Genomic DNA, 14,059 nt, shown 5'->3' with positions numbered 1-14,059 from the left:
AAAAAAATCACGAGCTTTAGAGCCAAAGGTACTACTTCAAACATCAGCTTCAAAACATAACAAACAAAATTGGATAAGGCTATGGGCATTTAGGGGAAAAAAAAAAGCGGCATATCAATTCCAGAGAAAGATTCACAGTACTAACTCATGTTTAATAATATGTATGCAGCAGTTTCTCATGAGAAATTTAAAGCTAACTTTCCTTGTATAGTGATTCATGAGTAAAAAATGGTTTAGTTGGCCGGCCTGCATTGAAGAAAGTGACTGGCAGCAAAAGGGAAAAGGATATTTTAAGAACGTTTGCAAGTTGTCTGTTGTACCAGAACACAGAGCAGTTTCTGCTCGGATGTTATTTTTAAACCCTGTTGCATTTGTAGCATACAGGCTATATGACTCATCAAAACTTAAAAGAAAATAAAATCTTGTTTCTGTGTTCACTTTAAAGATAGTGGTCTAACTTGGCAAGCAGAAGTTATCTGAAAGCACCAGAAGGACAGCATTGTTTCAAGACTATGCAAATCAAGTGTGGGAAAGTTGCACCTTAAGTAAATAAGAGCACTAGTGCATGTCTGGGCAGTGAGTGGGAGGCAACAGACTTAGAAAGAGAAAGGGAAGAAAAAAAATCTGGAAACAAAGCCTGTTGTTCTGACTAGGAGACAGCAACCCCTACAAGGCATGTTTATTCTGATGACAGCAGCACAAATCACTGGTAGCCCTGACTGATATGCTCCTCTCACCATCTGGTCCCCCCACACTTCCTACTACTTGTTAGGCTTTTTTTTAATTAAAAAAAGATTTAGATTTGGTGCTCTGGGGGTTAACCAGCTTATATCAGTGCTGCTGAACATTAAAATCACAGGACAAGTGACAACAGTTCGTCCCCTGGCTGGACTTTCACTTTTCCACAGCTCTGTGAGGATGAGAGGTTACTTCCCACCTCACTTTCAGATGGTTCCTTGGTTAATTTTTTTTGTTTTGTTTTGTTTTTGAAGCATGAATTACAGAAGCAGATAAAATGAATGAGCCACTACAGCTGTTTAGGCTGAATTCTTATAGAATAATCTGTCAGACACTCCAGATCCAGTTCCTGTAGGAACTCTAGTCCACTTCATGCAAAGGCTCCCAGCAACACAGGATCCACCAATATGCTTGTTAGGCAGAAAAATTACTTTCTATTCCTTCAAACTTCTGAGTCTTATTCAGGAATACCCAAACTTCACTTTTAACTCTTCCTACACAGGATCAATATGAATATTTTTGTAACTTCAGAAGCTCTCAGTTGTAAACAGAAATGATAAAGGGTAACATGCAGCAACTTGGAACCTGCCTGTTGATAAAGAATACCCACATTTAATATCCACTACCCCTCTAAGGGTAAGGGACAAGACTTTCCTGTGCTGTAAATATGTGCTGCATATTTTAAGGCATTCCAGATATTTAATTGTTGGGTTATGGATAAAATCTGCTTTCCATTGTCTCCTTGCCAGGACAGAAGGGACTTCAAAGCACGGCAACAAAATTCGGCATTCATCAGAGCCCACTGACAAGATTTCATCCCAGCCATTAACCTCTCAGCACTCGGAGCCAGGCTCACAATGGGAAAGGAACCCAGAGATTTAACTAATCCCATTCTAAAGAATGCTTGACTTTTGCCTACTGATGGAAGAAACCAGGGGGTGGGAGGGAAGGAGGGGGAAACACTGAAAGGGAGATGAAGAGAGAAAAGCCACACTGTACTTCAAGCTTGGAATTGAAAAAAACCTATTAATCAGGCTGTTGGAAAAAACATAGCCACCAAACATTTGCACTATTTATGCAGAAACAATTAGTTAGTGCTCATTAGGCACATTCACGCGATTTATCCCATAGCCCCCTCTCCCTCAGTGCCACCACTTCACAAACCAAAAGCTTCTTAAAATTATCAGTGCATTAAAAGCCTGCTCCCCCCCCTTATTCTGGGCAAGTCAGCATGAATAATGTGTCTTGCTCAAAACCACAACTTCCAAAACGCCCTCCCTCCCCAGTCCTATTGTGTTTAGCATCACTTGTTTAATTAGTTGGGGAGGGGTGGGGGGAAAGCAAGGAGGGATAGGAAGCATTTACCTGCACTCTCCTGGAATTGTGCAAGAACCATGCTTGGGGCTACATCCCTGACGACAAATAGCTGTTAAAACAACAAAAAAGAAGAGTATCAGCACACTGCCCGCTTCCGGCACCTCCACACTCGTGGGAACGTTTTAATCTCTAACAGCACTGGAATCCTGCTGAATCCAAGCTTTTAACCAGTATCTCCAATCAAGTCTACCAGAAGGAAAACCAAGGTAGGTGTCTCCCTGGGATAGGAAATCTATCAGCTTTTCCTTTCTATAGGAAATCTGTTCCTCTGACTTTGCAGAGGGATCACTCCTAGTACTGTTCAAAGAGCTGTTTGCATGTGGGAGAAACCATCGTGCCTTGCAGAGCTCAGGTCACTTGGAGTCTACAGGTTTTTCTTCTCTCTCTTTTGCAGGTGATCTGGACCACTCTCCCTGGGTTTACACCTAATTCAAAGGAGCTTTTAACTACTCTGGATTTAGTTCTGGCTGTATCTCTGAACAGATGAGATAGCAAGATGAGCAGCAATTCAAATTGCAGGTAAACTCAGTCATTAAGAGAAGCTGATAGTCTGTTCCTGCTTTCTCCTTCCCCAATTACCTAGGTAGCAGCCATTCCCTAGTAAACATGTTGAACATGATCTCAGGTGGAACAAACAAGCCTGGGACTTTTCAAACACCAAAGCTTTACACTTGCCAGGTCAGCTCTAAAACAAGTCTCTCCTTCCTGCTTGTCTTGAAGTTCTGCACCAAAGGGGAAATCCTTTTTGAAGTCAGCAGCAGAACTCCCATTGAAGTCAGTGGGCTGGGTTTTCTTCCCAAGGGCAAAGATGCGGATAATCAGAGAAAGAACACTTCTGCTAAGTGCCCAGTTCTGTCTCCAAGACTTCTCTGAGACTTCAAGGCAAGGCAGAAACCACTCTTCTCCTGCCCCCAGCTCTCCCTGTAAAGAGCTGGTCGCTGTCCCATCAGTCCATAGCCCCCTATCCACACATCTGACCACCGAATGCAACCTGGACAGGCCGCCCTCAAATCCCTCCCAGTGCCCCTGGTCTGCAGGACGAGCATTTGTCACAAACCTTTGTTGCACTCTGGTCCCATCCAGCCTTCCAGGCAGGTCTTGTTGCCGTTCTGGTCGCAGGTGTGGTGGGTGAAGAAGTCGTCCCTGGGCCGGCAGAACTTGTTGCAGCCGAAGCCGTAGTAGTGCTCGGCGCAGGTGACGCGGATCTGGTACTCGAAGTGCGCGGCGCCCGCGTTGTGCTTGAGCGTCTGCCACTGCCGGCTGGGGTTGATCATGCCCGAGTGCGACGCCTTCTCGATGATGCGGTCGGGGTCTGCAGGCACAGGAGATGGCAGGGTTAGACCTCCCTGCAGCTGTCCCCATTGACCCCCACATCACAGCTCTCCAGCTTCGCAGGCGACACGCTCCGAGGCAGCCAGTTGGTTTTATTAACTCTGTTTCAGACAGTCAGATAAGGCTGCCCTGGAGCTACAAGCCATTAACTGAAACACCCATGCAGCATTATCAAACTGAACCAAGCTCCAAATCAAAAGGCACTGTTCAGTTACTGCCAATCGCTTACCCCTTCTGCAGCGTAAGGGCATCCACTAAGAATTCATGCAGTTCATGACTAAAGAAAATTCGGCTCCAACAGACTGGTACAAAACGTGTTTTCCCCTGCTCCACCATTAATGGCACTAGTTTTGTTTTCAACTGGAGCATTTACAAAAACAACATACTACAATAGCCTAATAAAGCCATGTCTACAGGCTGAACACAGGCACTGCAAAAGGTTTGCAGTCTTTTCCTTATGTGCAAACACTAAATTGAAAACTACCAATTTCAGCATTCAGATGACATGGGCAATCTCACCAGATTTTGACTGAGAAATACCATGAAAGTCCTGTCTTCAGACAGCACCTGAGAGTATAAAGTCAAGATGACCAGAGCTCAAAGCAGAAGACTCAAACTACTGCATATATGTGCTATGGATCCCCTTCCTCTCTACAGAGCATTTTAAAGTTTAGATTTTCACTTGACATTTAGTTCTGGCAAAAGTCTTCTGGCTTTCAGAGCCATACAACTGTCTGAATTATGGCTTGAAATAACAATATTTCACATTTGCTTGGAACATTGTATATATCTGTGGTATTTCACTTTGTAGTCCAGGTCTTGTGACTCAAACGATCTGACACTGCCTTACGACCTGCTGCTACCCAGCACTTGACTGCTGAGTGAAAGTTTATCGTAAAACAGCCAAAATATCCTCACAGACTGAGCTCAAAACCAACAGTGAGTACATGGGAGCATAATCCAGCGACAGGAGAATTTGAGGTAGGAAGGCAGTTTGCCAGTGATGTGTTAGCAGCGTGTGAAGTACTGGCACCTCTGAGTGTTAAGAATTCAAATGTACTGATGTGCTGCTTGTTGTTCCAACAACTACAAAAGATCCTTCTGGGATTTTACATAAGGCAGAGCTGAAGACTAATGAAGTCTCTACTAAAGCCATAAGATGACACATGGGCAGTTTTTAATCTAAGATACTTTTAAATGTCTTGCTAAGGACCTTTGATTTGCAGCTTTCAAAAAAAAATAACTTCCTGACAGGCTTCTCAAGCCTCAGATACCATTATGGATCCACCACTAGGTCCTGCCTGCTTGTCTGCAGTTTGGAATGAAGTCAAAGCTCTTGCTGCACAGCTAAAATGAGTGTCAAGACTCAGATGTTGTGAGCATCTGCCCATTTTTGGGGGTATTTGTGACTTGAGACTACAGCATTCCTTATGTGTTTACAGTGTGAAATTAAGGGCAACAACTTCTTGTTCACCTTCTGGTATTTCTGGTTCTATAATATTTTGCCATTTAAATCAGTTTTTATTATTCATTGGCACTAAGCCCCCAACTCCACAACTATGTGTCAGACTTTCAAATGCAGGCAGGTCTTTATTAATTTAAATCCTATTCACAGGTAATGTGGATGCCTAAGGACCTTTCCATACTGGTACATCCAGAGCAACATCATGCTCTGTGCCGTGCAGGTGTAAGGCTCTTAGATCTCATCAGCAAGATTATTGACTAATTCTAAGAGGTACTTAAGCAGATGCATATCTGCTCGTCTTGAATGGGGCTAGTCTGGCAATTACAGTTCCACTCATGCGTGCTGGAGATGGCTCTGCTGCACTTGCCAAGATTACACTCCATCCACAGCACAGCTGGAAAGCAAAGGCACTTCCCCAAACACCGAGTGTGCATAAAGACATCCTGCTCCTTGTGAGTAGAACAACTTTATCCTCTCCTGTAAGTGGCAGAAGAAAAGGAGAACGACACTCAATTTAGTTTTGCAAACCAGCCCCCCCACCTCCACCCCCACACTCATTCTTGCTTTTCCAGTCTTTTCCTGTTCCCCCTTGGGAACATACCACTGACAACTATTTCAGTCCTTGGCACCAGAAAGGGAGTTAGTTGCCTTGAAAAAGTGATCTTTCCTTCTGCCTCTGCTCTTCCATTCTTCTCCTATCTGCCAGCTCATCAGGAAGCTCGTCCTTGCTGTGCATCTATGACCTCTCACTCCAGCCATCAGCTCTTTGGAGACCCTAACCACAGCCTGAACTCAAATGGAAACACCCTTTTAAGCCCATGGGACTTCATTTTCTTCTGCAGGTGCTCAGATGAAACCCAGCTGCAGGTTCCCTCTGGATCAGGGATAAAATGTCTCCCACTGGATACACATTTTAAAGCTCCCCCCATCCAGCTGAATTCAAACACAGCCTCGCAGGCTTAAGCTCCCTTTCCATTAGCCATCACCCACAGTTTTCACAATGAAGCGCTGCATGTTCCTTCTTGTACAAGAGCTCCTCCACCCTTGCCTATTCCCACCTGTCAGAGTGCACTTACACAAGGGTGCTGACCCAGACTCCAGGGGAGGCATTGCAACAACCCTGCCATTCTTAGCCCGCACCAGCCACCCTTTCAGTTTTATAGGAAGCGATCCCAACACTGCAGAATGGTTAAGTAAATAAAAAGCAGCAGTCAGCCAGGCTTGAGACAAAGGGATCTTCTGAACTCCACTGCCTTCATCTGACTCAGAACCCCATGCTTTGATAGAAAGGTTAGAGGAAGCATTAACCCATTAGAAATTGATGAAGTGGAAGAGAGAGGCTTTCTGTACATCTCGGGCTTCCGCTCCACACTTCACTGTCAGAGACTCTGTTGGTTTTATTCACTTCTTGTGGCTACACTTCAAAGCTATAAATCCCTCTTTTTATTCAGTGGGCAACTGTATCAAAGGTTTTAGACACAAGGAAATGACCTATTTTGACTGCCCACCTTTGCCTTTCAGTGCTCCAATGTCTGGAAATTATAACTATGCAGCATCAGGAAGCAAAAACAACAGAAAGAGCCCAGACTTCTCTGAGCAGTTTGGGTGGCCAAGGACAGCACAGTTATTTTTGAAAGTCTTTGTTTCAGACAACTTCCAGCCACGGCTTGGTTTACATTGTGAAGTCTCTTATGCCCGCCTGGAATTCACATGCAACTGATACCAGTAATTTACAATAGCTCTTTGACATAGTTTGAGATGCAATGTCAGCCCATTAGCTTTATGTATGAAGCAACAGTAGCAAGATGGCAACCAGACAAAAACCAGAGTAAGAAAACCATTTGAGTTGAATCTTGGCTCCAACAAAGCACGATTCTCATCAACTTCAACAGGGCCAGAATTTAACTGCAAGCCACTCTTGGAAGTGAGACAAGAGAGAGTATGTGGTAAAGGAACGTAGGAGGAGTGGAATGTAAGGGGGGAAGGAAGCATCCACTCGAGGATCTTCTAACAACCGCATTGATCAGAGGATGCTTTCAGCGCTATCGAAAAGTCACACAAGGCCTACTAAACCCACTTTCATTGTTGAGAGCTCTCACGGGGTCTTTACGATTCAGTGGCAATTAGGGCAAAAGAAAACCTTAGACATCAAAAAACCCCACTCTTCTCATTATATGATGACAATTGTTTTGTTCTAATCGTTTTCTTCACTAGTCCTACAAGCCTTACTCGGCAGCTCTGGGAAAGCTGACTAAGTCAAGCCGTGCAGCACAAAGGAGAAGTTTTGTGCAGTGCAGTGACTGGAGTGACCTACAGATGGGTAAGTGACAGCAAAGCTGGAGCAGGAATGCAGATCAGGAACGTATGCAAAAGCATGTCTGCACTTGGTCAAATGGACTGCTGAGAAATGAGGCAATTTTGTCTGAAGACAATTGTACTTCCAGAACATGAAAGCAAAGAAAGGGTTCATTGTGTAGCTTTGGAAATGAAGTTGTTTCATGAAAAAAGATGAGCTCTAATAATAGTAAAAGTGGCAGAGACCCAGTCTGAAACAACTCCCAGATCCTACTATAAACAAGACTTTCATTTTGAATTCAGGCATCTTCCATTTTTAATATTTCACTGCTGCTGCATCATCTACTTTCTTCTCCATATAACACTCTATATTCAAGAAATCCCCCAGCCACTGCTCCATGGCTGTGCTGGGGTAGAGTCTGAAATCACAGGTACTGCAGCAGGGCTGAATGAGGCTGGTTGTGGCTACCCCTGACAGGCCACGAGATTTGTCTCAAGCAGCAACTGCTTTTCTGGAATGAAGAATTAACAGGACACACCCCATGTACATTTAAAAAAATATAAGGAGCAGATCTGCACAGAGTAGTTTCCAAGCTATGCTCTCCTCACCAATTAAAACATAAAAGCACAGCACTGTGCACACTTCTCCAAGGCCTTCCTCTCACAAGGCATGAAGCCCATTTCATTCCTGCATGGCTGCCCCCTTGGCACTCCAAGGCAGATTGCAAGAATCTGCTGTAGGATTTCTGTAGCATGGAGCACAGTGCTGCTGCCTGCTTGCTGAAGGAAAGGCCTGTTGTGTCAACAAAAGCTTTATGAGTTGAGATTCACACTCTGCCCTGTGGCTTTTACCACACACACACTGTGTTAAAGCCCTAGGTTGAAATAGAGCTGATTTTGCCCACCTCCTTCAGTAACAGCAGGCAAAAAGCAGAACAGCTCGTGCACCCAGAGACCCTGTGCAGCTTCCTCTAGCCACGGGAAAAGCTGAGCAGAATGGTTCTGAAACCAACCAGAGACATTCCAGGAGAAAGATCCCCACCCTTGATTTTCAGCCAGCCCTACCAGGTGGTGTCTGGTAAATATTTTTTCAGCCCCTGCATACAAACCCCCAGACATCCAACTCCCAAGGAAGAGCTTGTAGTAACTCTTCTTTCTCATCTACAGTCATTAGATGGATATGGATATCAAGTCTTACACAGATTTTAGGTTGTTTTCTTTTTCAAAGCAGTACATTCAGTTTTGAGAAGTGCTTACAGAGTTTATAGAGAGGTCTCAGGTGAACAAGACTTAGCCTTCTGAATATTGGTCCTAAGTAAAAAGAACAAAACAGGACCAAAAAAACCAAATTAAGAAACCTGAAGAAATCCTTTGGCTTTTACTCTCCCAGAGGAGAAAGAAGGAATTAACAGCATCTATTTTTAGGCATCACACTGTTGGTGCCTAGGTGAGCAAGCTACTCACCCTCTGCAGGCAATGTGAGTGAGACAGGCTGCTGCAGAGCCTGGAGGAACTGCTCCAAGCTCTTTGGGGCAGAGCTTTTCCCTCTCCTTGTGCTCTAACTCACAGCAAGCTGGGGAGGCTCCCAGAGGCCTTTCAGTGCCTGGGACACAGAGGTGTCAGAACTAAATAAGCCAGAGGAAGGAACACTTACTTGTGGAGTTATCATTGTAATCCCACGCCTCGACAAGCAACGTGTAGGATCTCTGCAAAAGAGAAATAAGAGTTAGTTTCAAAGCCACACATGACTAAGGGGAAAAAAAACAACCTGCCAACAATTTTAATTAAAAAGAAAAATTCTGGTCTCTACCCCAAAGCAGATACTTGAACACAGAAATAGGTAAAAGATTATGCTTTAGACAAACATGATCTTCTTGAAACCCCGTAAGCTACCTTATCCAGTCTGACTTAGAAGACCTTTCACCTTGGATAGCTCATCTTTGTCATCATTAAAGCATCTTATGTACTTAACCAGGAAGTGCAGCCTTTGACACTGCACTCCAACCGAAATAAAGCATGTGGGACAACTGCACATGGAAGACAGAAAGCACCAGGATAGCACAGCAGCATCAAAAAACCCCAAGCCAAACCCCCACTCTCAAAAACTGCTTCAAAAGAATTTTAGTTACAGAAAAATAGTCTGGATGTCCCTTCCCCCAGCCATCCTGAAAGCAAGGAGTGTTGCTAAGATTACTGTGCCCTGCCTTGACAGCGCAATCTCCAGGGACTTTGCTTTTCAGCACCCCCTTTGAAAGCTTTGTCTGCACGAGGGCCATCGCAGCTCCCACAAGTATCAGGTAACGGGGAAGGACTGATGGATATGGAAGGGGGTGGGGTGAGAGAGAAGCGCTGTAAAACAAAGGCTGAGAAAGCCTCCTCGGAAGAGCAGGGGAAGGCAAGTCCGCTCTCCACCCGTGTCCCTTCTACAGATGCTCCAAGCTGCCAATGAGCTCTCCAGCAATAATAATCATAAGCATAAACTGACTGAAGTGACTCCATGGGCTGGAAAGATGCCAGCTATTACATCTAAGCCACCTTTATCTTCAATCCTAACTTGAGAACAAGACCCATTAAAACATCTCCTCCTCCAGCTCTACCCCGAGATATTATTATCCAGGCTGTATCTTTCAAAGTTGCCATTTAGCCAGCCAAACTTACACAATGATTAAAAACCAAAACAAAACACCTCCTCTCCAGAAGGAAGGGGGGGGGAGAGCTGAGGAAAAATAAGCAAAAAATATGACTTGAAAAGTAAAAAATAATAATAGCCACAGATAAGGCAATATATGTAACATCTTTCCAGAGAGCAGAACAATAACAATACAAATACAAATTCCGTGAGGAGTTTTGATGCTTTGCCATAGAAACTGTGCATTGCAAGGTTTATTTCTCCTTAACTGTGTCCATGTTCAGTCACAGGCTGCTCATTTGTGGTCTGCAGTGCCTCTCTGTAACAGAGACCAAAATGCAGTTCTGAGAGGGAGCTGCTACAAGGTGCACGGGGTAAGGTAGAACTCAGACTTCTGAAGAGGAAGGGAAACAAAAAAGGAGGAAAAAAAAAGAAAAAAGAGAACAAGAGTTGGAGCAGACTGCTTTCTCACGACTGGACACAGCATGAGGCTCTGAATGAAAACCCAGTTTGTGATGGACACCGGCTTGCTGTATAGCCTAAATATGTTTCATATTCAAACCAGGATTCCATTCCGTTCCTGATAACTGTGGGAAAATGCTTCCAAAAGTAAGCAAAGCTGGGCAAGCCAAGACATGCACCCAAACTTCTACACAGAGGCTCCATTGGCCTGAACCATTTTTGGTTAGTATTTCATGAAAAGTTATATGTTACTTGTTTCGATTCTAGACCGAGTCTGACAACCTGAAAGAAACTCTGAAAATGAAATAAACCAAAATGAAATGCAACTCGATCATCTAACACCGCTTAGAACAGATTTAAGAAGTCCTTGCACTAGTCAGTGGTGAAAAAAAAAAGAAAGAACCAAAACAAACAAACAAAACCAGAATAGAACTCCCGAGCCATATTACAGATGCAGATTGCACTATCTTGGGTGCTTCCTCAGTGGTTTAATTACCAACATTAAGCAGCACAAGCTCAACATGTTACTGCAAGCTTGACAAAAAATATTATGATATTAGAGAATGAATTATGACAACTAGCACTACTTCCAATAAAGTTAAGGATGTTTTCCTTTCGGCCTTGCATAATTGTTTTGGAAGATATTTTGTCTAAACTCATAGCAACAGTTCCCTGCTGGTTCTCAGGACTGTTTACCAACACACCTAGCCCTTAAGGAAAGGAAAGGCTGAATCCTAGCTGTGAGTGCTACTGTTGCTAGATACTTGTGTGACCACTTTCCACTACCACACAGGAGTTTGGTTAAAACAGAGGAGATGCTTCAGCTGACCTGGATGGAAACAAAATGCAGGGGGAACAGACCTACCCTGGCAATTCCCTTGTTTCTAACTGCCCCCTCTCATTTTGTCTGAATGCATTAAATGAAGAGTGCCTGTCCTGAAAAGGGGTGATACAAAGAATGGCATTTGATCCCTTGGCTCTGTCCCTCTCAGCATGGGGAAAAGACCAAAAAAACCCAAGACTTTGTGTTCAGAATGGGACACTTTTAAACAAAAGCCACACAGACACCCAGAGCCTCACACCAGTAGCAAACCCCCTTCAACAATCCAACTATCACATACCCCTAGCTAATTCCCTCAGCCCTCCCAGAAAAGCAGCTCTGTGCAAAGCTGCACTGTTGAGATTTTTTAGAAGTGCATATCATCCCCACTCTATAGATCAAGGATTCAGATATCTCAGGAATGACTGCTTACAGTGTGGAGGTTTAAGTTTTCCCATGCCCATAGATGACCTCTGCCCATCTTTGAATAAATATATATATCCAGACACAAGAATTCCACATCATGCACCTTATTCCATCAAAGTGATGTCCTAGGCAACAAGGCAGCAGTGAACTCTCCAGAGTCACACCCAATTAGCCACTGTAAACCTGAGCTTGACCAGAAGGCAGGGATTCTGGCTTGAGAGGAAAGGCAGCTTGAAAGGAACAGCAAATCCTTACACTTTGCAGATAGTCACGAGGGCTTTGAAAGGCAGCATGGCCAAATTTAAGCAGAATTTCTGTGAGTGGAGCTAGGAGAGGATGGAAATGGTCAAGTTCTCCAAGAAACAAAGCAAGCATCAGTGTGCAAGAGCTGTTTTCCTCAATGACAAGACACTGACACTGTGTCTTGATCCCCTGATAGTACAGCTCAAGAGACTGTGCTGTGACCAGAAACCCATCAGAAATTGTCCCTTTTAAGGATCTCAAAGGGCAGTGCAACCTCCTTTCTGGTTATTAAAACTAATCCTGGCAGCTGCAGGTAAACAGGTGTTTAAAGCTCTCTGCTTGATTACCCTCTTCCCTCCCTTCACCCAGACATCCACCCAAAGGAGGTGCTTTTGTGCTCTGGCTTCTGAAGGCACTCTGCGAGTCAGTGGGCCAGAGCAAGATTAAAACACCCGGCTCCTCACTGCAGCGCTGCCTCTGTTTTCAAAGGGCTCGCAACTCGTCTAACTCCTTTCCCTCCTAGCCCTGTGGTTAGAGCGTGCAAGAGCTTTGCTGAGCATGTGAAACCATGACTAGACAAATGCAGTGGGAAGTTTTGCATTCAGAGCCCTGCTCCTCCTCTGCCAAACAAGGAGAGCAGGTTAAGCCCAGCCGCCCTCTCCTGACGCTGTGCACAGCTGTGAGCAGCAGCCTGAGAACGGCGCTCACACACACCCTGTCTGCACCCAAGGACACCGGCACAGCAGGCCACAGCCGTCCAGCTGTGACACCTGCACGAGGGAAACTGAGGCACCTTTCACTGTGCCCAGGGGCCAGGGAGGAGGACATCTCTGAGCCGGGTTGAAGCTAGCCACAAACCCGCTTCCTCTGACCAGCACCAGGACTGTCACTCCACGACGACACCGCGCAGATGCATCACCACACTGTGCCACGGGCGGTCAACCCTGACAACTGAACATCCTTCAAAGGAGTTAAAGGCAACTGGCTCCTCACCCAGAGGATATGCGAGTGTACTCCAGAAAAGGAGGAAAGCCACCTAACCCTCTTAACCTTTTGTGAAATGGAACATCATCAGGAAGCTCCTCTTTGGGACAGCCTACGCAAGGACACGGCAACACCCTACAAAGCTGTTACTCCCTCAAGCTGGTGAATACAAACACAGCCCAAGCCGTGGAAATCTCTCTCACGCCTCAAAGCCTATGGCCAAGAGCTCGGCTGAACCCCAGCAGGCAGCCCAGCCAAGAGCCTCATCAGAATATGCCCACACCAAAACACAGCAGGCTGCTCCTTTAGGCTTCATCCTGAGCAGCTCCTTTGCTGCTCTAAGTGCCAGTAAACCCTGCAGTGCCACCGAAAGGAGACACGGAAACCAACTGAACCATGTCAGCAGCCCCTCGAGAGACCTGCCCCCGTCCTGCCTTGGCAAGGGAAGGCAGCAGCCCAAGTCAAGACCTTCGTGCACCAGCACGGCCACCCTCCTGCCAAAGGATGGAGGACACAAAAGTACCGCTATCCAAACTATGCATACGCTTAAGCATCCAGTAAACCAGGCTGATCTCTGATCTGGCAAAGCCTGCTGGAATAATGAGTATCCTGTGAATACATAATGTGCTGAAGTTGCCATTGTGTGAAGTAAGTCCATGGTTTGTCTGGGAGCCGAGCAATGCTGAGTCTACTGCTGCTTCCTGTTGCTTGTCCTGTATTAGCATTATTTTTGGATAGGCCCCATTATGTTCTGTAATCCTCACTGCAGTCAGTATGGCCACACTATTGTTCTTGGTTAATATTAGCAGTCAATGCCTCTGTCTGGGTGGCCGGACTACAATGTATTCCAATCATAAAACTAGCATGCATTAACAGGACAATGTACTGGGCTCAGGGGGGAGACTTGGGGTCTTCCCTCCACCCTGTCTTTAAAAAAAAAATAGGTAAAAAAAAGTATAGTAGCTTCTTTTCTCTCCCTTTTCCCCCTCTCTTTTTTACCTAATGATTTCAAGTGATCTCAGCTAGCAGGGTGCTTCATACAACAGCAGCATTTTAATCAGCACCTTATCTAGTTACGGAGTTATTTTCTCACGGAGCCCCACTTGTCAAAGAGCAGCAGATAGGCCAAAATGTCAATGGTTGCTTTCAACCTTCCCCAACAAGAAGATTACCTGCCCTTATCAGTCCCCCTACCTGTTTAAAGCATCCCACTGATAATTAAATGCACCAGTTACAAAAGGGTGGCAAGGTTAATAGACAGAATACCTAGTAGCCAGCCAAGCAAAAC

General features: G+C 45.1%; 1 protein-coding gene across 1 annotated transcript in view; it reads right to left on the bottom strand.

Moving 5' to 3' along the window:
• JAG1 (jagged canonical Notch ligand 1) overlaps window positions 1-14,059 on the bottom strand; it is a 35,461-nt gene that overhangs the window by 14,212 nt on the left and 7,190 nt on the right. Inside the window, exons 3-5 of the mRNA XM_071436193.1 lie at window positions 8,862-8,913; window positions 3,173-3,427; window positions 2,104-2,164 (exon numbers count right to left, since the gene is read on the bottom strand). Of these exons, the coding sequence (XP_071292294.1) occupies window positions 2,104-2,164; window positions 3,173-3,427; window positions 8,862-8,913 (368 nt within the window). The remainder of the gene's footprint in view (window positions 1-2,103; window positions 2,165-3,172; window positions 3,428-8,861; window positions 8,914-14,059) is intronic.

Source organism: Agelaius tricolor, unplaced genomic scaffold (assembly GCF_023055355.1).
Source record: "Agelaius tricolor isolate 1412-34295 unplaced genomic scaffold, bAgeTri1.0.p SCAF_1, whole genome shotgun sequence".
NCBI classification, from domain to species: domain Eukaryota; kingdom Metazoa; phylum Chordata; class Aves; order Passeriformes; family Icteridae; genus Agelaius; species Agelaius tricolor.
This window is presented reverse-complemented; position numbering and strand designations above follow the sequence as displayed.